Raw genomic sequence first — 23,528 nt, forward strand, 5'->3', positions numbered from 1 at the left:
GCCCGACGGAAGAAAGCGCCACCGCCAACAGCAATTAGCAGTTCGGTTTCCTAGGCATAGCAACCGGAAATCAGTTTTGCAGCCTTTGGATCTGGCTGGAGCTTCTCTGCGGCTACCGAAAGCCCTGCAACCTCAGCCCCAAGGCGCAGACAGAAGCGCTGTCCTCGGTGCTAAAATTCAGATGCGCGAGACTGGAGGTCTCTAAGAGACACCAGGCTGCCCTGTTTTGAGCCGCGCTTTCACGGCAGGCACCTCGCAGGAGCTGCCAGGGCTGTGCGGGGTGCGGGGCATTGTGCGGGGGAGGGGTGGGTGCGCGATCCCGCCGCCTGCCACGAGTCGCGCACGCGCGCCGGGGACTGCCTGCTCCTCTCTGTGACTTTCCTCTGTGTGTGTGTGTGCGTGTGTGTGTGTATGTGTGTGTGTATGTGTGTGTATGTGTGCGCGCGCGCGTGTGAGAGAGAGGAGAGAAGGAGAAGAGAGCTCGAAAGAGGGTGATTGTGTGAGCGCATGGGAGGGTGCTGAATATTCCCAGACACCGGGACCACAGCGGCAGCTCAGCTGAAAACTGCATTCAGCCAGTCCTCGGGACTTCAGGAGAGGGTACAGGACGCCAGGCATCAACAGCCACCAGCAAGACCCAGGAAATAAGGATTCTTCTGCCTCCACTTCGTGTTTTTAGCAGCTCCTTGCTCAATTTCGATCTCAAAATGCAGAGGATCTAATTTGTTAAGGAAAACGGCAAAAGAAGGAAAAGGAGGAAAAGGGAAAAGAGGGGGTATTTTGTGGATGCTCTACTTTTCTTGGAAATGCAAAAGATTATGCATATTTCTGTCCTCCTTTCTCCTGTTTTATGGGGACTGATTTTTGGTGTGTCTTCTAACAGCATACAGATAGGTAGGTACCTTTTTTGTTATGCCTTTGAATTGTGCATAATTTGTTGGTAATCTTTGTTCACAGTGGGCAAATTAATTCATGTCATGTAGACTTATGTCATACCTTGACTGCATTCCAGATTTAAACTACCTAGAATATACATGATTTTCTTAGGCTGAAGCAAAAAGAAATGATTATGCATTTGGACACAATAGAGGGAAAGATCTGCTCATTTCTGACCCCCGGACTGCGTTACTTCTGCCTTGAAGGCATCTTGTAGAGTGCTCAGATTTTCTGGGGGATACAAACGCAAAGCTTGCAATTAAGAAGAGGGAGAACATTTCTGGCCCTCAGACTCTCCTCCGTGTCTAGGCGCGTTGAACACCTTTTGGATGTCCAATGCTTGCTGCCCAACTCAGTGATTGTGTTGATCCCAGCGGGTAGCGTGAATAAAAGGCTCTAGGGTTGCTGGATGCTAGCGGCTCCACTCTTATCTCTCCAGGGCTCTGACATGGTTCTCTTGCTTGCTGTTTATTCTTTGCAGGGGGGCTATTTCCAAGGGGCGCTGATCAAGAATACAGTGCATTTCGGGTAGGGATGGTTCAGTTTTCCACTTCGGAGTTCAGACTGACACCCCATATCGACAATTTGGAGGTAGCCAACAGTTTCGCAGTCACCAATGCTTGTAAGTAATGAATATTCATGTATTTTCAGTGCTGCACAGGGAAAGCAAGCTACTGAATGCGAGTGTGGGATGGTGTGTGTGTGTGTGTGTGTGTGTGTGTGTATTGCTGGCATGTCATGTGTGGGTGGGAGTGACTGCACACGCGCGTGCGTGTGAGGGTGCAGAAAGAAGGTGACTGTAATCTTGGGGACCCCCACTGGCCGGCAGGCAGTGGAGAGGGGAAGAAAGGCACTGAACAGTGTACCAGTGTGCGCACTAAGAAGTTGGGTGGGGGTTGGACTCCTACCGGTCTTTCTCGGGTTTAGGGGGGGTTCTTGCTTGATTCTGGAGCCTCCAAAGAGACTCTCCCACCCCTTCTCTCTTGTGCGCCTATTGGCATCCTACCAACAGAGAACACGTTGTTCCCCAGGGCGTGCTGTGGGACTGTTGGACAGATCCCATGGGGGGACTGCCTTAGTTCTGTAGCCTGGCAGGGCAGCTCCGACCTGCAGTCTCCGTGAGCACCACGTCCTTCTATTGCATGGGACAAGTTGTTACAATGGTTGTGGAGTTGGGACCAGGGCTGTTACATAACGCCCACCCGAGGGGCGCGGGCACGAGGCTGACGCAGGCCCTGACTGGGTTGGTGTGAACAGGAGGGGAAGGGATGCTAAGCGGATAGGGACCCAGAAGGGATGAGGATGCAGGCAGTGGGGGATGAGGATGGTGATGGATGTCTGCCAGCTTGGGGGATACAAACCACAACCAGGTCGCCAGCAGAATGGGGATGAGGAAGGCGAGAACCAGAAGCTAGGTCCGTTCTCAACTCACTTAAGCTCCTGCTTAAATGGAACCCAGGATGGTGAGAGCACTTGCTGGCCGCGCGTGCTTTGTTCCAGGTTTTCAGGCTTGGGCAAAGGCGACTGGAGAATGAGGATGACTCGGAAGCGATTGCATCCGGCTGAGTTTTAAAATCTGAAGAAGTCGCAGATCAGCCATTTTACCCTTTGCAGTTCTCAGTATCAGCCCCTGTCCTCTGCGCAGGGCTCGGGAACTCGCGGGGATGTTCTGGCAAAGCTTCTGGGCAGAATGATCCGAGCCCAGTGGTCCGGCAAGTGCGAGGTCGCCCGAGGCCGGCGGCCGGGTCCCTGCGCTGAGGCAGCATCCTGCATGCTCCCAGCCGCCACCATTTCCGGCCTCCAGGCTGGCAGATGTTTCCTGCCTTGATGTTCTCAGCTCCTATTCCATAGATATCAATTTGGGGAAGGTTTGCAGGTGGCTCACCTCCCACTTTAACTCCCATGTAACAGACAGAGCGGAAAATCACCAGAGGAAATGCCCAAATCAGTAGTCCCGCAGCGGGTTACCATCCCACCCACCTCCCCCTGAGAAGCCTGTCATGTATTCTGAGCTTTAGCGTTGTAACACCGGGGACATTAGCAGGCCAGGTCACAACTCCTGTCCATGGATAAGTGGAAATAAATAAATAAATAGTAGCTTAGGGTAATGTGATTGTAGTCATTTACTTGACCAGAATTCTAGCTTTTCTGAAGGATCAACTTAAGAAGATAGTTCTCCTAAAATGTTAATATTAAAGAAAGGCACATAGCGATAGAAACAGAAACGACAGAGAAATAGAGTTCCGGATAGAAATGATAGAAGAAGGATTTGCTCATAGCAGGGACGCCAGGTAGCTCAGTGGATAAAAGCGGTTTTGTATTTTTTTTTCATTAAGCCTGAGAACCTGAGTTTACTCCCTCGGCACCTGACACCAGAGGAGACAAATGACACCTGAAAGTTGTCTTCTGATCTCAACATGCCCCCCTCCAAATAAATAAGTGAATAAATAATTAAAATGTAGTAGAATATCATAGAAGGGTATCACAATTTAATACATGTTATTACATAGCAATTGCAAAGAAACTGTTTAAGCAAATGTCGAAGGGGTCCATATTTGACCGATGGATCTACTGAATCAGGTTGTTTGTGTTTTATCAAGAAGTGTGTGTTTTTTATGAGTTGCAGTTTTGACATGCCCGTGTGTTGAGCATTTTAACACAGCATCATGACACATCCTATTGCAAAGCAGGTGTGTACATAGATTCTGAGATACTGACAAGACATTGTGAAAATAGTTAATAATCAGAAAGCTGAATATTGGTAAAATCAAGAGGCAAACTTATTGGGAAAATAACAGATACATCCACAAACTAAATTAATGTTTCTCAATTCCAACAGGTGTTAAGCCACTCTCCTGGGGTTCTTTAAGGGTCAGAGATTGTAGTTTGTGTGGTGTGTACCTCAGGTCCAATGTTGTTAAGTGGGTTTATTTCTAGAATGAATTGAATTGAAATAAGATGTGATAAGAGTACATACACATGGAACAAATGCACGATTTTCATTTAACTACTGAATTTCATATATCTGACCATATAGTTCTGAGAATCCAGTATACTCAAGTCTTATTTTTTCTATATATTTCTTCTTTTTCTTAAAAAAAAATAAAACGAAGCAACAATTTTAAAATGTCCTTTCCCAGATCATAAGACTTCCCTACAGACAGATCGTTATACCAGGCACCAAAACAACATGGAGGATCAAGTAGAAAGACAGCACTGGGAGGATCTAGAACCTTGACTTTTGTGACCCCCGTGCTGCGAGCTTCCTGACTGCTACATACAACTCGTATGGCACAATTACAGAAACCAAGTTCTGTAGACAGAATTTTCTAGAATCCGCATTGACAAGTGGAGCAAACAAAGTCAATTTACATATTTTAAAATTCATTTTATCCCTTTAAAAATTTCAAAACCTGCAATATTTTCAACATTTTTCTTTTTTTTCCTTTATTTTCTTCCCCCCCTTTTTTTGTTAAAGACAACAGAAATTGTAAAACTAACCCTTTAAAGGGAAAGGAGATAGGAGGAGTATGTATGAAGTGCAAGCACACAACCATGACTTCCACGGTTAAATAAATAGGAATCTCTGCTGTCGGATGTATGAGGCTCAACATGATCATGAAAATTCTGCTCTGGATTTTACTCCAATACAGACTGTTTGCTGGCGTGCTGTATTTAATCAGGTTCCTTCATAGGAAGGATGCAACAGCTTTAGGGACATGGACAAATAAGATCAAAATGTCTTGTCCCCATTTTCTCCAGAACCCTAAGGAGGTCTCTAATGCCAATGTGTTACATGTATCATGCATTGCTGCTTCTGCACTACCTTATTCTTTATCTTAGTCAATGCAAAAAGAATAACCAACACCATTGAATGCATTTGTCAAGAAAGCAAAATGTTAGCATTTAGTGGTGCCGTTTTGATGGAGAAAAGGATCTGCTTAGCAACTGAACTGTGTGAGGTGGGTGGACGTAGGAATGTTGAGGCTGACATGGTGTTAAAGATCTAAGTCTTCAGGATGGTTTGAGTTAAAGGAAAGGAAGTCATCTTATTCTGATCAGGAATAGCTCTGCTGCACTCAGCTCCCACACCTTTCAGTCACAGAAGGATAGTGGAAGTACCTGTTTGTTCCCATTGGTTTCCATGGATACCAGAGGAGATCAAGACAGATTCCCAGTAGCTGTGGGTGTTTTTTTTCGTTTTCTTTCCTTCTTTCCTCCTTCCCTCCATCCTTGCCTCCTCCTCCTCCTCCCTCCTTCCCTTCCACTTCCCTTCCTCTCCCTCTCTGTCACTTTCTTTCTTTTTCACACCCTTCCTTTCTTTTCCCCACACCCTTCCTTTCTTTTCCCCGTTTCTTTCCTTTCCTTTTGTCTAGAAGTGGTACTAAGATAATCTTTCAAATGAATGTTTAAACAGGCCTTTGCTATAAGAAAATGCAAAGGTGAAAAGAGGAGAGAAAATTGAGATTATCATCTGAGCAGGGGTTGGAAGGAGTGAGGTCCCTCCAAAGTCATTCATTCATTCATTCATTCATTCATTCATCCAGCACCATGTCCCCAGTGCCTTTCAGTGGTCAGAAAACGTGTTCCAAATTGCAGTTGTTTTCTGATCATTGATGTCAGTGGTCTTTGTAAAGGTTTTGAAGCCTTGGAAATGCTATGCTTTTTTTAGGGAGCAGCCTCTGAAGTCTTGTCAGAGTGGATCAGTGTGTGCATGGAAAGGGACTCTAGCAATTCGCCACAAACAATTCATCTTGATATTAGAAAATCTCGATGTAGAGGAAATAATAAGTTGATTTTGTTACTTCTATAGCTAACAAAAACAACAGGGATTTTTAGGGAAGAATTAGATATTATGAGTTTAGTAAAATTTAGCTAAATTTAATGTGGCAATAATTAGAAAAACATTAAAAGAGAAACTTTCTAAATAGGTTATACACATGACTATCTTATCTCCCAGGGTTTGGGGATTAAAGAGTAAATATTAAATTAACACATAATAATCTGTTTTTATTTATCTTAATGAATGATTATGGTAAATAAGCATTTGTATAGCTGCAATAATTTAAGAATTTTATATTTTAACTATAAAGCAGCATACATTTTTTAAAAAATTAAAAATCACCTTTAAAGAAATAGCAATTGAAATTTTACTTTTTCTCTAAGCCAGCAGATGGAGATGTTGGAGAAAAAATTGTTCTCCACAGACCTGCTGCACACACTGAGTACCTTCCAAGACCCCAGAGATGAATCTACTTAGAGAAACAGAAAAGGATGTAAACAAAATATAAATGGGAATAACTAACGGAAATGCTGTGCTCGGAAACAGCATTCGGTGCCTGCTTTAAGAAATAGATTGCTTTGGAGCTTATTTTTCAAAAAGAAAATTCTTTATATTTTGTAAACTTGATTCACAAAGACACTTAGGAATTGCCTGAATTAGAAAATCTCTTAAAAGAAAGAACTCTAAAATCATTTTACATGCACCTACACACATGTGTGCATGCATATGTGTGTGCGTGTGTGTGTGTGTGTGTGTGTGTGTGTGTGTGTGTGTTAGATTTTAAGCCTTAATTTTACAAGAAATTGGTTCTGAGGTGTCTTTTCTATCACCGGATTTTAGTCCTGCATTATTGAGATTGTATATCTGTGTTCATCAAATTGTTTAATGTTTACTAGCCTTTATTACACTATACCTAGAAGGAATCCTGTGTGTTTGGGACATATGTGTGTATATATAATTTTAATTATAGGATGTACATAGTAATTAGTTACTCAGACTATCACATATATCTATTTGCCTTGAGAAATATACAAAAACAGCATCATTAAATTTAATATGAAAGATTTTAAAGAAACCAGAACTAACTTGGATGCTGTTATGGTAAGAAATTATGGTATGAATAAAATGAACATAAACTAGGAACAACACATTATTGGTCTTTTAAGTACTATTTTATCCAACTAAAACATTAGATGAAAGAAGTAGCCTATTTATATCAGAATAATTAATTTATTATTGAATTGCTGGTATTGAAACTTTTGTACTTTACTTTTCAAAGGAATTTCCAGAAATAAGATTGTAATTGATCAAAATAGACATATTTGGGGCGGCTGACAGAGAATAAATATGTAAAAAAAAATCATGGCGTGAAACTGTACCATGCATCTGTATTGATTCCCATTTGATACCTAGCTGCTTCAGTCTGCTGACTCAAGCCTCAGAGAGCTTTTCTGTTTCACAGCTACCCTGTGAAGGGCCAGGTCACTGCACTGGGACCGTGACAACTGGATGCTGATTCATTCAGCTCTCTGGTCCTCTGGCTTCTAGGGAGTAAGAAGCCCTTCCAACTTTCTAACTACCTGTAGTCTTGACAGCTGTAAGGGCAAGAGCAGCTATTGGCTAATTAGTTCAGTGTTTCAGACACTATAAGAAAGCTCGGCAGACACAGCTAATCGCAGGGGACATTCTACAAAGGGCATTGACTCTAAATTAAGATGAGGAACTGTTCTTGTTTTCTCTCTCTCTCTCTCTCTCTCTCTCTCTCTCTCTCTCTCTCTCTCTCTCTCTTCTTTTAATCTTGTATTAGAGATGAGCATTGACTGGGGTTTATAGGTCGCTCAATAAATATTATTATTTTTTCTTATACTGGTTCTTTCTATGAATTCAGTTGAAAAATTAAGGATTTTTACTAACAATTTTTAGATAAAATTTCTGATATTATCTCCAGTAAGTTTAATAATTATCGAACCTCTTATAATGTTGTGTCCCTTTCAGGAAATGGGAAATTGAGATTTTTGAGCTCAAAGATAATATTTCAAAAGTGATCATTATTTAAGTTTCATGCAAATGCAAAGTTTTTTGAGACAGGGTTTAGTAATTTTCAAGAAAATGGATGCTATTCTTACATTATCTCATTAACTCTTTCTCCTATAATATCTATGTTCTTACACAGAATAATTTTTGTGTTCTTTCTTTTAGTGAAAAAATTTAGTTAAATGTTCAGAATTAAAAAAATTGTACCATTTAGAAAACATCTAGAAATGAGATATTATGGGAATAATTTCTTGTTTTAGACCAATTACTCTATTAGCTGTGTGTGTGTGTGTGTGTGTGTGTGTGTGTGTGTGTGTGTACCTGTGTGAGTATATTGTGGTCACTTTGTGGATATGACTTTTTGTTTTCTTTGTGCATATAGTTTATATTTGAGATAGCTTCTAGTTATTTTGATTTTTCTTATTTTATTTATATTGATATTTCTTTTGTGTATATTAACTTACTGTTGTATTTCATTTTTCACATTAGCATATTAATTAGACAAACAGTCTAAAGTGTTTACTTCTAATGTACAGATTAAACCTAAGGGCTGTTTTACAATTTAGTATGATAAAATTTATAATTGTCTCCAGGTGAGTATAACCACTACAGCTGGGGAAAAACTAGGGTAATTTTTAAAAGAGATTTAAAGATAAAAATTTTCTTAAGATATTTTAATGTTTCTATACCTTGAAGTCTAAAAATATGTCATCTCTATGTCAAAACAATGCATATTTTTATTATTTTTACTGTTTGGAGTCTTCTTCAGAAATTTAATTTTTAGTCTTGTGCAATCTATTTAGCCCTACACACCATTAAATTCTTTGTTCTTTGTAGTTATTTCAATATTCAAAATATGAGCACAAACTAGGTAGGACTGAGGCATATTCTAAATTTTTTCTGCCTAATGTAATGTGAATAGGGCACCTTCATGTTATGGTGCTTTCCTCTCTTTGTTAAGATTGCTTTCAAATGTGTGGCACTTCTTTTGTGAGTCTCTGATACTGTTACTCTATTTAAAATCTCAGCAAGCCTCAGAAAATATCCCTGTACTATAAATATTTAGTCTAATCTTTCTAAATACATGGATTTTACTGATTGACATGAGACAAGTAGGTTTAAACAACCCAAAAGCTACCTGTGGGTTTAAATAAAAATTATATATATTTATTATATAATTCTTCACTTACATAAACAAATAAAGAATGCATCATTCATTTCTATGTTCAGCATGGAAGTTTGGATAATATAATTTGATATTAGATAAGTTTTTTTTTAGCCCAATATTTTTTTTTGGCTGAATTAACCCTTTGCCAGAGTTCTCTTTCTAATTTAGTATCTGTTCTGATTCCTCTGGTGTGACTTCCATTGTGGCAGGGACAACATCAACCATGTGATTATATTGATTTCATTTCTTATAGGTGAGTAGTATAGTCAGAATGAAACAAACATTTCCAGAGCAATAAATATGTCTTCTGATGTATATTACAAATACCAAATTTAAAGTGCAGAAACCTAGATCACGATGAGAAAGGAGACAAACCTCAGTGCACTAGAACTTGGTTACCAGGCAGGGCTGTAGGGATGAACTCTCTGCATTTCTTCCTTCCCTCCCTCTGTGGTTACTTTAACCCTTACTTTGATTTGATGTGTGCTTCACTTGGGACTTTTCCATGATGAATCATCTGTACTGGCCTTGAACTTCTCCAAAAGCATGAATTATGATTGCAATACTAATTTTGATATAACACAATAATGACATACTATGTCCAGAAGGAAAATAAGGCAAGGGAGGGAGTGGTTATACCTCTTCAGAAAAGCACAGCGTGAGGTGCTTTGGATGGGAAAAATATGACCTTGAAAATTGGAGATACCATAGCAACAGAAAAGTTTTTAATCATATCTCAGGCAATGTGGCATCATGGGCTTGTCAGGTGCAGACATTCCACAGCTGGTTGATAAATGACAGTGGGGTTTATCTCAAAAGAACCAGAAACCGTCTAAATTTCAGTTTGTGTTGACACTAATGAGGTGGTTCTGTTTATTAACATTCACTGAACAGCAATCTAACTAATAAATAAACAAGGGTATTTTAAATTTTAAATAATTACAAAATTTAACAATGAAAATGTTTAAATGGAAATTTATTTTAAATCATTTTCCTAAAACTTAGAATCCTAACGTCATAAGAATGTTTTAAAAAATTGTTGATAATTCTCCAAGATTTTGAGTCATTAAAAATTATTATTTTATTAAAGTCACTGTCTTGATAATAAGTCCAGACTGTCCTCAAATTTGACATCCTCCTGACTCAGCCTCTGAAGTAGTAGGATTAAGATGATGTTCTACTGCTACAAAACCAACTTTGAGAAAATTTTTTGAGGGAGAGTTTTTAGGAGAATACAATGAATAATTTCATTATGAAAAATAAGATTACATTATAGGGAGAATTTGGTCACTCTGGAGACATTGTTAAATAGAATTTCTCAGGGGTAATTTGAAACAATGTAGACGTAATTATCAAGAGTTTTGTGTCTGTTATTTTCTGGGAATTACATGTATTTAATGGGGCTATTTGTTTGCAGTAATCCAATTATCACAGAAATAGTTTCTGTAATAGTACTTCTTTGTATGTGAGACTGACAAAGAAAAGTGGTGTGTTTAGAAATATATTTATGTGTGCATGTGTGTGTGAGAGAGAGTGTGTGTCAGAGAGACAGATTCATTAGCTGTTCTTGATAAATACATTTTTGTTATATCTAAATTTTTCTTCACTAACATTATCTTCTTTCTGTGGAATGTATTTGACATTTTGCAAAATGATAAATTCCAGTCTTTTAATTTATGTGAATGATGATGACTGCTTTACAGCCTCTGAGTTATTTCAAAATTCATAATTTAACTCATTCTTTTTCAAAGTTTTATTATTTAGTTTATATGTCCTTACAGATATTTTATATAGACAGAGAATATTTTAGGATTATAAACTACAATTCAAGAGTTATCAAGAAAGCATATTATTTTAATTATTTGCAAGAAAAGTTCATTATATCTTGAGGTTTCTATCTGAGAAGTAAGTCAAGGGTAACATCTTAAACAAAAATGTGAAAGGGTTTCTTCCATGATAATTAAGTAATAAACACTAGTTTGTTTACCTCACAACTTAAGACACAGGTACACTTGGAAATGCATTCGTGTTCTGTGCCTGAAACAAGTTGCTTGATGGTGTCTCAGTTTCCATTTCTGTACAAGGAGAGCATTCATTACAGGGCTGCTTTGAAGATTCATTCAAAAACCTCAACGGCTGAATTTGGTCTAAAATATACACAAAATAATAAAGTTTTATTATTACTTCCTGTAGTGAATCTCTTTGATGCTCACTTGCTAATTAGAAACACAAAATGTTGTATTGATATTTTTTCATAGAGCTTGGATACACAAGCAGAACAAATGCTACTTGGCAGCAATGAAAAATAAGAAAATCAACCCCAGGAACCACTTTAAATAAAGGGCAGATTATTATTAGATGAGAGAGATCACAAATTAGAGTTGGTGACACTGAGGACTGTCCCCATCCCTATATTATATATCACACATCACAATATTAAAAATCCATATTCTTAGTATATATCATAAGATTAAGATGTCTCAACCCTTTGCAAAAACAGGAATATTATCAATTTCTCGTCTTTCTCTTACTAAATAAATTACATTAAAATTGTCTAAATGAAATGCAGTTTGAAGAGTCAAAGGCTTTGAATTCAGGCAAAAACAGACTTCATTGCAATTAGCAGTTTCATGGTGTAATACATGACGTTTACATTATCTTATTCTGTGTAAGATAATGTTCAATTCCATTGTCATACCTGATAATACTATTAGGGATATTCAGGGATAAAATAAATATCCAGACAAATTTGTTACAAATGAGTTCATTTTATCAGAAACAAAGATTATTTCTTTTTTAACATTTTTAAGAAAACTGGTGACTATGTACATTCTGGAAAGTTTTGGCATGTCCCTCACCCTCATCTCTCTTTATCGTTCAAAAGATAAGTAAAAAGAGCTGAAAATTGTGTATAATTTAAAATATAAGTTGGCACCATTCACTTACCCTTCTATCATTAATGCATTTAAGGACCAAAGATGAAAAAACTAGATTCCCATTAACAGAAAGGCAGTAGTCACAAGCCAGGTTCATTTTGTTCTCTCCTAAAAATCCACAACCTGTAGGATGCTGATGGCTGGTGTATTCGGCAAGATAAATTTAAGCTATACAGTACTTTTGAATTTTGATATTATAGGCATTTACAGCAAGGCTTGGAGAATATGGAAGAGATGAGGAGAAGTGAAGATATACAGTGTATTCTTGCCATGACAGGATGGCCGCACTCATAAATTCCCAGCTGTGCTTGTCTTCTAGGGGAAGGATGATCAAATTCTTTAAAGTTATGGCCCTTGGTCTGCCAAACACACTGCAATGGTTGTGCTCACACCCATGAGGTTAAGGGTAATACAGACTTGACTCTGTGAGGGAAAGAAGGAGAGAATTTTAATGAAGGTGAGGGGAAGTGGCCCTACAGAGCAATGCAAACTGAAATGTGTAGCCCCTATGGAAAAAAAGACAGGTGGAGTTTGTGAGGAATTGAGGGAGGAGGGGGAGAATATGATCAGAGCATATTCTATGAATATATGAAATGCCCAAAGAATTATTACAAATATGCTGAAAATTATGTTCAAAGTTACTCATGCATAATTTTAGAGCACTACAAAAAAGATGTAGTCATATTGATTCTTCCATCCGACCCACCTACTTGTCCGAGGTAATCACTATCAGAAGCTTCTAGACATAGGAAGAAATGGTACAGCGTTCTGAATTTGATCACGTCTTGTCCAACATACGCCAGAGCTCTTCTTTAGTAGCACAGCTTGTTGCCCTTGTCCTTACTGCTCAGAGTGATGCTATTCGGCCTGTGTTTTGTTGATGAATCTTCTTCTTTTCCTGTCGAGTTATTTGAAAGACATCGTTTATGTGTGCTGAGAGGAGAACTCAGGGTCTTGCGTGTGGTGATCCCATGCCAACCACCAACCTATGTTCTCTTATCCCCCTGTCTATTTTAATTATCTGCAGAGAGAATTGCAGGCAGTTATGAGCATAAAAAATTGTAGGCAAATAGGATTAGCATTAGCATTTTGCTAGTTTTTAAAATAAGACATCAATGTAGAACCCTACCTACAATGTACAGAGGTTTCTCTTTCTACTTCCTGCCTCTTTGTATTTTAGATAAACCTCTTAAAATGCTACCTTTGCTGTTTCTTTACACAATTTTTATTGATTTTATTAAGCTGTACATTTTTCTCTGCTCCTCTCCCTTCCTCTCCCCTCCCCTTCAACTCTCTCTCGTGGTCACCATGATCCCAATTTACTCAGGAGATCGCGTCTATTATTATTTTAAGACAGGAAGGTTTCATTTGCACTGCTCTGTGTGGGTGTATGTGTGTTTTTCTATTAAGTATGCACACCTCTTATCATAGTGTTGTTCAGTGTATGCTTGGAGTGTGCTGTCCATTTATTACATTGCATACATTAAAGTAAAATACACTTTGAGATCCTTTTATTTAGCTCTCTGTTTTTAAATCTTCTTATGAATCATTATTTTAGTTTAAATTTTTATGAGTATATTAATTTTAATTTGCACATATTAGAATTAGAAATTGTTCTATTCTATATGGACTTTCTGTTTTGCTTAGAAAGAATTTTCCCACTTGTAGCTGTGTAAAGAGATAAAACTGCCTGTACATTTATTTCCTATCCACCCCATTTGGATTTTTGATTGAAAACAAATCATTTTAATTTATTTGTTATGCATAGAGAACAAAAAAAAACCAGCTTCATTGTTCCTCAAAAGGTTAGACAATTGTCATGCATATAAAAATTCTAATTTTTGACTTGAAATCTGTCAGATTTTCTTCTTAATTAAATAATTTCTCAAACAGTTAAAAGCAAAGAAATGTCGAATTGAGAGATAAACAAGATCAGAGCTCTATTACAGTCAAAGGAATGTAAAGTTATGCAAGATATTTGTTTCCCAAGGAGTGCAGTTATCATAAATTGGGCTTTTATGTTGCAAGGTCTCAGATCAATAAAAGAGTGTGTCACATTTTGAACATTAGTTGAGCCCTGAGGGATAAATAGAAAATTTTATTATGTTTTTTGGCTCATGTCACAGAACCATTACCACTTAAATGGGCTCTTGGTTTTGCATATTCCCTAACCCGTATCAAGTTTAAGTAATGGGTTGTGATTATGACTTGGTTTCTGAGCATCACTTTGAAGTTAATTCAGTGTAGCGATCTGCATGTGCTCACAATATTATATTTAAAGAGCGCAGTGCATATGTGACAAATGATTGGAAATGATCTCAGAAACTCACGGCTTCATCCGCGAATGTGAAGTTTGCTGTCCCTTTTGTCTCGAAACCGCCGCTCTCTAAAATGTCCCAATAAGGGGCTATAGATTGGAGAAAGGAAATTTCCACCGGAACACTAGAGAAAATGCCACATTGCTACGTGTAGCAGTAAAAGTCTTCAGCCTATATTATGGTTCCTGGCAAGAAGAGTGTAGTTTGGGCCCAATATCAGGAAAACCTGTGAATCTTTAACTGCTTTGTTTTATGGAACTGAGTGTCACGTGGCCTTAGTGGCCAGGATGAAAGTGAGCAAGGGTCTGGAAGTGAGTCTTTGTACTGTCTTTCCATGGGCATTAAAATGGAAAACTATTTTTCTCTTTCAGTGTAAGTTAAAACAGTATATTACATTCAGTTTCCACAAGGCTGTAGTCATCTGTTTATATTTGAGTACGTAGTTTTATGGAGCTAGGAAGGGTTTTTCCTGAAGGCAGAGTAAAATATGCTTTTATCAGTAGAGTTAGAAACACAAAAGCTTGAACAATATATTTTATGAACAAAATAGGCTTCATTTCCCCCTCCACTCAGTGAGACTATTTAATTAAAATAGTTTTAAAGATTTGTTGAATTTTTTTTGTGTATGACTGTTTTGCCTACATGCATGTCTGCCTACCTCTTATGCTCCTGGTGCTTGATGGGTTTAAAGGTGCAGATCCACTGGAACTGGAGCTACATCTGGTTGTGAACTGCCATGTGGATGCTGGGAATCAAACCCAGGCCATCTGAAGTAGCAATCGGAGCCCTTAACTGCTGCACCATCTCTCTAGCACTGGTCATTCCAAAGTTGACATGAAAATCCCAGCACTCGGGAGGCAGAGGCAGGCGAATCCCTGTGAGTTCGAGGCCAGCCTGGTCTACAAGAGCTAGTTCCAGGACAGGCACCAAAAACTACAGAGAAACCCTGTCTCGAAAAATCAAAAAAAAAAAAAAAAAGAAAGAAAAAAAGAAAAAAAAAAAGAAAATCTCCTGTGGTTCTCATTGAAACATTCTTCCTAGCCTAGTTATAATAATAAAATCTTAAACAGGAAATTTGTCCACACAGAGAACAATATGAATAATTTGACCTAAAGAGGAATTACTTATAACTATTGATAAATGTTTCCCAGATATTTTTGTACATACTGTATATGTGAACTACAGTTGGTGATATTAAAATTTTTTGCAAATTTAATCTTCATTGTTTCATAATATTTATCTTGATAAAGGACTTAAACATTTTTATCTTTACCATTCTTCAGATATTTTAGAATATCTGAATAAGATATTGATGCAGATTAAAATTCTTCTGTATTTTCCTGACTCTGATGAGTGTATTATAGTTATTGGAACAAAAGCCATGAAATGTTTTATTAAAGGTTTCTGATACACACTCAGGGAATCCTGCCAACAGTGATACCACCAACAGACTGGAAAACTACTGGTCTACTTGATCCTCAATCAACATCACTGCTAAAATAAGAGAATCTTTTATATATTTGATAACTCATAATCCTGATTTTAATTTACAACATGATTGTTTTCATGCTCAGTACACATTCATACTTAAGAAAATATTTTATTAAGGTCTTTGTCCCATTTTTATTAATACTCCTGAAATTTTTCTATTGTATCATTTCCTCTTAGTTATATCAGATAGTATGGATATGTGGCACTAGCTAGCTTCACATTCAGCAATTTACTGCTTTCCTTCGGTGAGGACAGCATCAGTTTAGCCAGCCTGTCATTTCTCAAATCAGGCGCTCACCCTCCAAAGACGAGAAGAGTGACCCTGATTCCCTGAAGGGAGCTCTGTGCTTGTGACCACCAGTGATGTCCACAGTAGATATCTTCGCCTGCCAATAAAAACTTATTCGTTAATTTTCTCTGGTCTTACTATTTTTCCTTTGATTTGGAGTACTTTTCCAATGTTATTACTTCAAAGAAGCACACCTTTTATTTACTTGTGGAGATTTTATTCTCCACTATATACTTTAATATTCTATATACTTATTTAAAACTAGAAGCACAACAAAGAGACTACAGAAAACTCCTCACCCAGTTGTCTAATAGCTGGTAATAATAACACAATGATATTGTTGATTTTGTCCTGTCTGATGCTTTCTATTACAGTTAATAATATTTTGGAAACCATATTTCTTGTTTTACAGTTGTAGATTATCTGACAATTGTGTGCTTTCTGAGTTGATAGGATTTGGGGGTTTTTAGATATATTATTTAAATAAAGTTTGCTTTATTCGAAAAGATTAGTACTTTAAGTAAATATATATATTACTTAAAAAGTAAAGTTTGAGACTATGCTGCTTCATGTTTATGGTTAGCCAGTTCAATACGAGCCTATCTTATTTACAGGCTTACACAACAGCTGTGAGACCAGTGTTGTTTATAATCACGCATACCTACAGTGTTATTATTCACTGTAGAAAGAAATATCATAATATTTGGGTTTCTTGATTTTACAACATTTTCCTAATGTTCGAAACTGTCACATCCTTTCATCCACTATATGGTTTTACCACCTATTCACCCATGGGAACACTTCTCACATAGCTGGCTTACAGTCTCTACTTTTCTGAAAGCTTCATTTGTGCCTGATGCAATCCAGGTGCGTGAATAGCTACCAATGGGCGACATGGTCTTTCTGTTGTTGAAAATACATTTATTTACTGAAATGTTTCTTAGTATGTTTTAAATTCAGTTTTCTTTGTCAGAATAAATATGCCTAAAATGATTTTATACATGTGTATGTCTATGTATATTCTACCATATGTGTTATATACAGATATTATTTTAATGAGATCACCAATACATATCTTCCTCATGATGTCATTTATATTTTCTTCTTACTCATTGACATTTTTATTTCATAAAATGTGTTCAGTTTTTTTTCTTCAAGATCAATAATGTCCTAATTCGAAAGAGTTCATTTGGATATAGTTTTTTCTTTTATCTATACTTTAGTATAGGTTTTATAATTTTCACAAAAATTTTAATTCATTTCTTTCATTTTATTAATTGAAAATATTTTTCTAAATATTTTCTGATCAAGGTATTCCCTCCTCAAACTTCTTTCAGATTCTTCCCACCACCCCGCCAACTTGACTCCACAGCTTCCTTCTCCAGTTCTTTGGAACACAAGCAGGCAAACAAACAAAAGCCAAACAAACAAGAGTAAGAAAAAATAAGAACAAAAATTTTTAAAAAGCACAAGAAACACACACACATGCACTATAAAAATGTCTAAAAGTGTCAAATCAGAAACCACAATAAATAAGCAAGACCTCAGTAAAGCAAAGCAATGTGAGACAAAAAGTCTTCAAAAACACCAATACCACTGAGTTCTTTTTTTGACATCTATCCACAATATTTTTTTTTAAAACATCTAAGAGTTTCTTGGCATTTTATTGATCTCTTGACTTTGTGTGAGTTTATCTCTTAGAAGTTCTCTAGAAAATCTTTGCATCTGTCTATGACTGACCAAAATTTCCGTGAGTTCTGTTACCTAATATTTGAATTTATTATTCTTTGAGCCATGTGTTCTAGGACAACTTAGAATTCTTTTCTTCTGATTTACAAACTTTTCTTCAGAGTTTGTTGTTTTTTCTGCTGTTCCTCCTTTTCCTCCTCCCTTTTCCTCTATGTGTTTATGTACAAGTCACCCGTAAGTGAGTTTATATGAACAAAATGTTCTGAGCTCTGTGGGCCTCAGGTCTTATTATCTTTCGAACATGATTGAAGACTTCCCCAGTTTTTGACATCTAGGCTAAAATTCCATCTCCTTAGACTCTGGAAAAGAACAACTTGCTTCCCGCTGTTTACAGATGTTCTACAGTTCTGATTTTTGCTTTTTTTCTCTTTTATCTCCTCACAGTTTGCAAGAATTTTTTAAATACATTTTTTTTGTAGGAGTTCTGTTTGAAAACAATGCCCCCTGAAATATCTAAGAAAGATTTAGCAATTGTTCACATAGGGCAAGTGCATTTTCCTTGTTTGATTATTATGTTTTCTATGTTGAACATTTTCGTCCTCCTTTCCAATGTATTTACTATGAGAGAAACAATTGAATAAAGACCAGTTATCTATCAGATTATATTATACCTTCAAATGTCTTCACTACTGTGAAATAGAATAAATTCTGTTACATTCATTCGTCTGTCTACATAAATAGACATTTAACCAATTCTAATACTGGATTTAGGGTTAAGTTTTAAAAAGCTTAGCCAGCTGATTTTTCTAGCTCCTTCATATTCATCACTGACTTCCTATGCACAGCCTGCGTGTATCCTTGCAGTAGGGTGGTTTCTTTATTAGGGTTATTGAGGTGGAAGATATTGCAAGGTGCTAGCATGTCCCAGGACAACCTCAATCTCTTTTATTTTGATTTAGTATTTCTGTTCAGTAGTGTAATAGCTGTATGCATTGCAGCTGAATTATGTTGGGCTGCCTAACCTGCTGCCACCCTTCCGATCGGCAGGTGTGGACGTTGAGGATGGGATTGAATAATGTTGCTGCTGTACTACCTTATTATTTCTGCTTTGATGAATGCACACTTCCAAGTTATTACTCCTGGCCCAACAAACTCTCCTCCCTTTACAGCCCAGCTATGATTCAGAACGGGGAGTTCTGCTGCCTTTTAAATACATTGTGTGATTTCCTTTAAAAAGAAAAAAGAGTTCTTAATTGTTTCTGCAGAACAGAATTTATGGATGAAGTGTTTCCCATAATTAGTATATAAATAAAACTATCTTAAAGTATAAAACCCTGGAGAAACTGTTGGGAAGAACAAAGCCTTACTTTTATTGCTGTTTTCTAACTGTTTTTAGAGACAGGGTCTTACTGCATAGCTCACAGTGGCCTGGAACGGGCTGGGTATCTCTGGCTGGCTCCCAATGCTCTGTTCTTGTCCTCTGAAGTCCTGATATTTATCACATGTGTGTAACTGCATGCAATGGGTTAACATGGCTTTGTAAGTGGTGTATTCCCATGTTCATCAATCCTGTTGTATCTGGGAAAATGCTGTTGCCATAAAATCATGCACCACTTCTGGCTTGTATGTTTTTTTCTATTCCCTTCCTTCCCCACATAGATCCCGAGGCTTAAGGGAAGGGGTTTGACATTGACATCTCTTTCAGAGCGTGCATTCTGAAGTCTCTCATTCTCTGTATAGTGTGCATTTGTGGGTCTCTGTGTTCATTACCATCTATTGCAAAAGCTTCTCTGATGAGGGGTGATCAATGTAATGATCTGGGGGTTTAGCAAGATGTCATTGTAAGTAGTGATGAAAACAACACAGAAAGCAATAATGGAACTTTAAAACAAGGCAACAGACAGTCCAGAAAAATATGAAAAATAACACGGGATTTTTTGATCATCACTCACTGTCATTCTCATTTTGTTCTTTTGGGTCATTACTTCGGTTGGTTATTTTTCTTATCATTTTTTGCAATAGTTGTATAAAACCATGTATTCACTGCTTTCAGTCTTTGCTACCTCATTGTGTTGGGAGACTATATAGACCAGCAACATTTTGTCATCTTTTGTGTGCTTGTATATGATATATGTGGGTACGATATTTTGTATTTGGGATATGACTTTTGAATTTTCCATGTAAAGATACTTATGAGTTTTATTTCTAGCATTTCAGTTCTAAAATTAGGACAGATTAAATTGCCATGGGTTCTTTAACAGGTATGGGGCAGTGATCAAATAAAAATACCCAATAGCAAATACAAAAAACTTGTTGAAGGAAAAAGTATAGATTTACACTAATATCTGATTTAGTTTCTTAATATCTTAATTGTCTTATTCTTGGCATTGGTGGTGATGAAGGGTATCTTTCAGCTCAGACATTCTGAGTGCAAAGGGGTACTAGCCACATAAATGATACTTCATTGTCTATGAGAAAGTATAGAAAAATAATAATCAAATAGTTATTTTTCTGATGGCATTCAGAGGGGTTTATTAGTTGGTATGTTTTCAAATGATAGAGCTATGGGTGAGATCAGGGTTTTTGCATAACTGTTGAGAGAAGTCTAATACCTGTCCCCCAACAGCTTCCTGTAGTTGAGTCTCAATTTAAAGTCACAAACTTAGGTAACAATGAATAATCCCTTAGGGGAAACAGCTTCCCAGGAGCTTCTGGCCGTGTGTTCATTCACAGTCAGTAGAGAGAATTGTTTTTGGTTTTGACTACAAACACCTAATTGAATATACATAGTTAGTTCTTATCCTGATGTGGTGGCACATGCCTTTAATCCCAGCACTCATGAAGCAGGGGCAGGTGGATCCCTGAATTTGAGGACAGCCTGGTCTAAAAGTCTAATTCCAGGACACCTGGGATACATAGAGAAGCCCTGTCTCAAACTTCCCCTTGGCAAAAAAACAGACATAGTTCATTCTTGAAAGCATGTTCAGCTTCCAAATTCCCTGTAACAAAGGGCTGAAGGGAGCGACCTCAGTCGTGTATAGGTTGTTTTACGCACAGGCCTTCCTGTGCTCAGCAGAGCTCCAGAGCGCTTGAGCCCTTTGAGCTTCACAGTAAAGAGCAAAATCTCTATCAAGAAGAATGGTATCCAATAGGGCTCCAAAGCGGCACTTGTTTTGATGGGAGAGCTAAGAGACAAAGGTGGAGTATCCCTTGTTCAGCTGGAAACATGTGGGTGGCAACTCATTATCCTCTGATTCTATCTGCTAACAGCCATAGATGTGCTTATAAGCACTGACTTGCTGGCTGCAGGTAAATTTCATGTGCCGAGATTCACAAGTACAGGATCTGTAATAAGAAAGATAGAGTGCATTTGATTTGAGCCACATTTGTCCATGCCGATATTGTTATTATAGTAATCTGATGATGCTTGAATTCTTTTATTTCCCTTTGAATGGTTTACAGTTTCCAAGACAGGAAAAGCACCTTAAATTGGAAAGGATTTGGGTATGAATCTGACTTTAAAACCCGATGAAATTGAATGGAAATGAAAATGCGTGTTCTAGCGAATTCAAATTTAACCCAGACAGCTGAAGGACTGCGCATTTTATTAAATTCTAAATTTCTTTAACGAATGTCCTGCATGTGAGGAAGGTCGAGATCACAAACATGAAGGTCCTCTGAGAAAATAAGCCGTGCAATTTGAGGGTTTTTTTTTCTGTCTTTTCTATGTTTACTGCACATCCCCTTTCTAGAAAAGTCAGATGGCATTCCAACTAACACGATAAGCATTGGAGGCAAAACAAATTTAGTTGTTTCTCTGCTTAGTGGAAATGGCAGGTGGCAACCAATGGTTTGTGGTCCTGCAATAGTTCATACTTACCGACTCGCAGCTATTACTCTACTGGGAAGGATCATGATAGAGACTGGAAGGATATTTGCCCTTATGAATCTTCCATCAACAAAGAGTCAGCAATCCACAAACATATCAAAGAAAGAACAGAATCATCCATTGGTCTGTTAGCACTGACTCCTAGGGGGCTATGACAGAGCAATGAGAAATAGATGCCGTAATGGGTGGACTGAGCAAGGCAGTAACCTAGATGAAGGTGAGCTATAATAAGCAAAAAGCAATAAGATGGATGAAGAAGTGGGGACAGGTCATCTCTGGCAGAACTTTGTAATACCCAGAAACACAAAGGTTCCAGTGGAGGAGAGTCTTGATGTGTTTACTCCGCTGGTAACTAGCAGGGTGAGGGGGCGAGATGATAGGAGAAGATGGTCAGGGAAAATGAGCACAGTTCTTCGCCAGCCATGGAAGCAGCTTTTATTTTGATTATGTTAATCCATAATACGGCTGAAATATAAGCAATAAAGGAAGAAAAAGTCGGGAATATGAGTTGACCAGTTTAGCAGCACAGACATCAGCCAAAATGTCTAACGAGAGGAAGCATGCTCACTATCCAGAGTCAGAAAAAATTATTTCACCATGGTAAGATACATTCCTTTCCTTGAATTTGGAATTTCGCTTTATGTGGGATGAATGTGGGAAATATGGTCATTATGAACTTCTTTGTGATACAGGGTTGGATGCTGGCATCTTATGCTTGCCTAGGCAGATGAAAGCTGTGTGTTCGGGTTCCTATTGCTGTGATGAAAGGCCATGACCCAAAGCAACATTATGCATTAGATAGGATTCATTTTTTTTCTTGAGAAAATATCAAATTCTTAGAACAGGAAATTTTAAAGATTTTTAAGAAAGTGTTGTTAAAAAACACAAGGGAAGCAAAATGGAACCTCAAAATGTTAGGACAAAGCTCCAGAATATTATGCTAAGAAACAAAGGCAAAGTTTTCCAATCTTCAGGGAAGAAAAAAAAAAAAAAGACTTCGCATGACAACTGTGTCACCGTGAATGGCTCTTCTCCTCGAGATATCTTATGTCTGACTGACTTTGTTTTTCCCTTTATTTAAACTTCATTTCCTTCAGTTCACTCTTTGGGAAAGGACACATACTCTTTGCTTTCCCAACATAGTACAATTTCACATACATGAAGAGAAGTAAAGGGCCATTCATCCTCTTAGGCCCTCTGGCATGCATTATATTGAAATGAAGAGGATGCTATCTATTGGTTACATCCAAACTTAAAGGAACAATTTTTTTCTCTTTCAATGTTGAATAGTTACTATTTTTATCTCAACAGTTTCAAGTGCCATAGAAAACATAACATTTACAATATTTAGAATTTTAATGGTCTCTCCTTTTTTATATTTCTATATTTATTATTTTATTAAATTTTGGAAAAATTGAGAGTTGCCCCTTTGCAAAAGTGACTTGTGAGGTTGAATTAATTTACTTTCTGTAGTAGATAGAAGAGTTTGTCTTGACTATTTCTTTTCTTTTGCTTTATCTAAATGAAGAAGAAAGTCTCTAGCTGGCACTAGAGACTTGTCACTGATAATTCTGTCACATCTTAACACAGCGTGGTTTTCTGTAATCAGCACATTCCTTTCTGGGCAGATTTCCCTGGCCTACCTTTGTGCCAACCTGTCTCTGGAAAGAAAACCCAAAGTTACCTTCTCCCAACATATTATAAATGTACCATGAAGGAAAAATCAGACGCATACAAGGCCTAAAGACACAATTCAGTATATCTCTGAGTATATATAGTATGTGGGCTTAGAATTGCAGAGATCATCATGATTAAGCAAGCTGGCAAATGCCCTAGGATTCTGGGAAGATTTAAGAGCCAAGAAAAGAGGTTTAGCTTTAACTTGACACTCTTAAGTTAGGTAAAGAATTTTACTTGATATATGGACTTATTTAAAGAAGAGAGTATCACAAAGTCCAAAGATTGGGGAGAGTTAAGTGGTGGCCTCAATTCTGT

General features: G+C 37.4%; 1 protein-coding gene across 6 annotated transcripts in view; it reads left to right on the forward strand.

The window, feature by feature from the left end:
• Window positions 1-348: 348 nt before the first annotated feature.
• The window catches only part of Gria2 (glutamate ionotropic receptor AMPA type subunit 2), a 122,662-nt gene continuing 99,482 nt past the window's right edge, over window positions 349-23,528 (forward strand). For 3 of the 6 annotated variants that reach the window (XM_087899439.1, XM_087899437.1, XM_087899438.1), the window contains exons 1-2: window positions 351-894; window positions 1,418-1,558. In XM_087899439.1, the coding sequence (XP_087755565.1) occupies window positions 807-894; window positions 1,418-1,558 (229 nt within the window). In that variant the 5' untranslated portion in view covers window positions 351-806. Of the gene's footprint in view, window positions 895-1,417; window positions 1,559-23,528 lie in introns of all 6 variants that reach the window. The other 3 variants (XM_087899443.1, XM_087899441.1, XM_087899442.1) reach the window with 2 other exon arrangements.

The sequence above is a fragment of the Myodes glareolus genome, chromosome 20 (genome assembly GCF_982192425.1).
Source record: "Myodes glareolus chromosome 20, mMyoGla1.1, whole genome shotgun sequence".
In the NCBI taxonomy this organism is placed as follows: Eukaryota; Metazoa; Chordata; class Mammalia; order Rodentia; family Cricetidae; genus Myodes; species Myodes glareolus.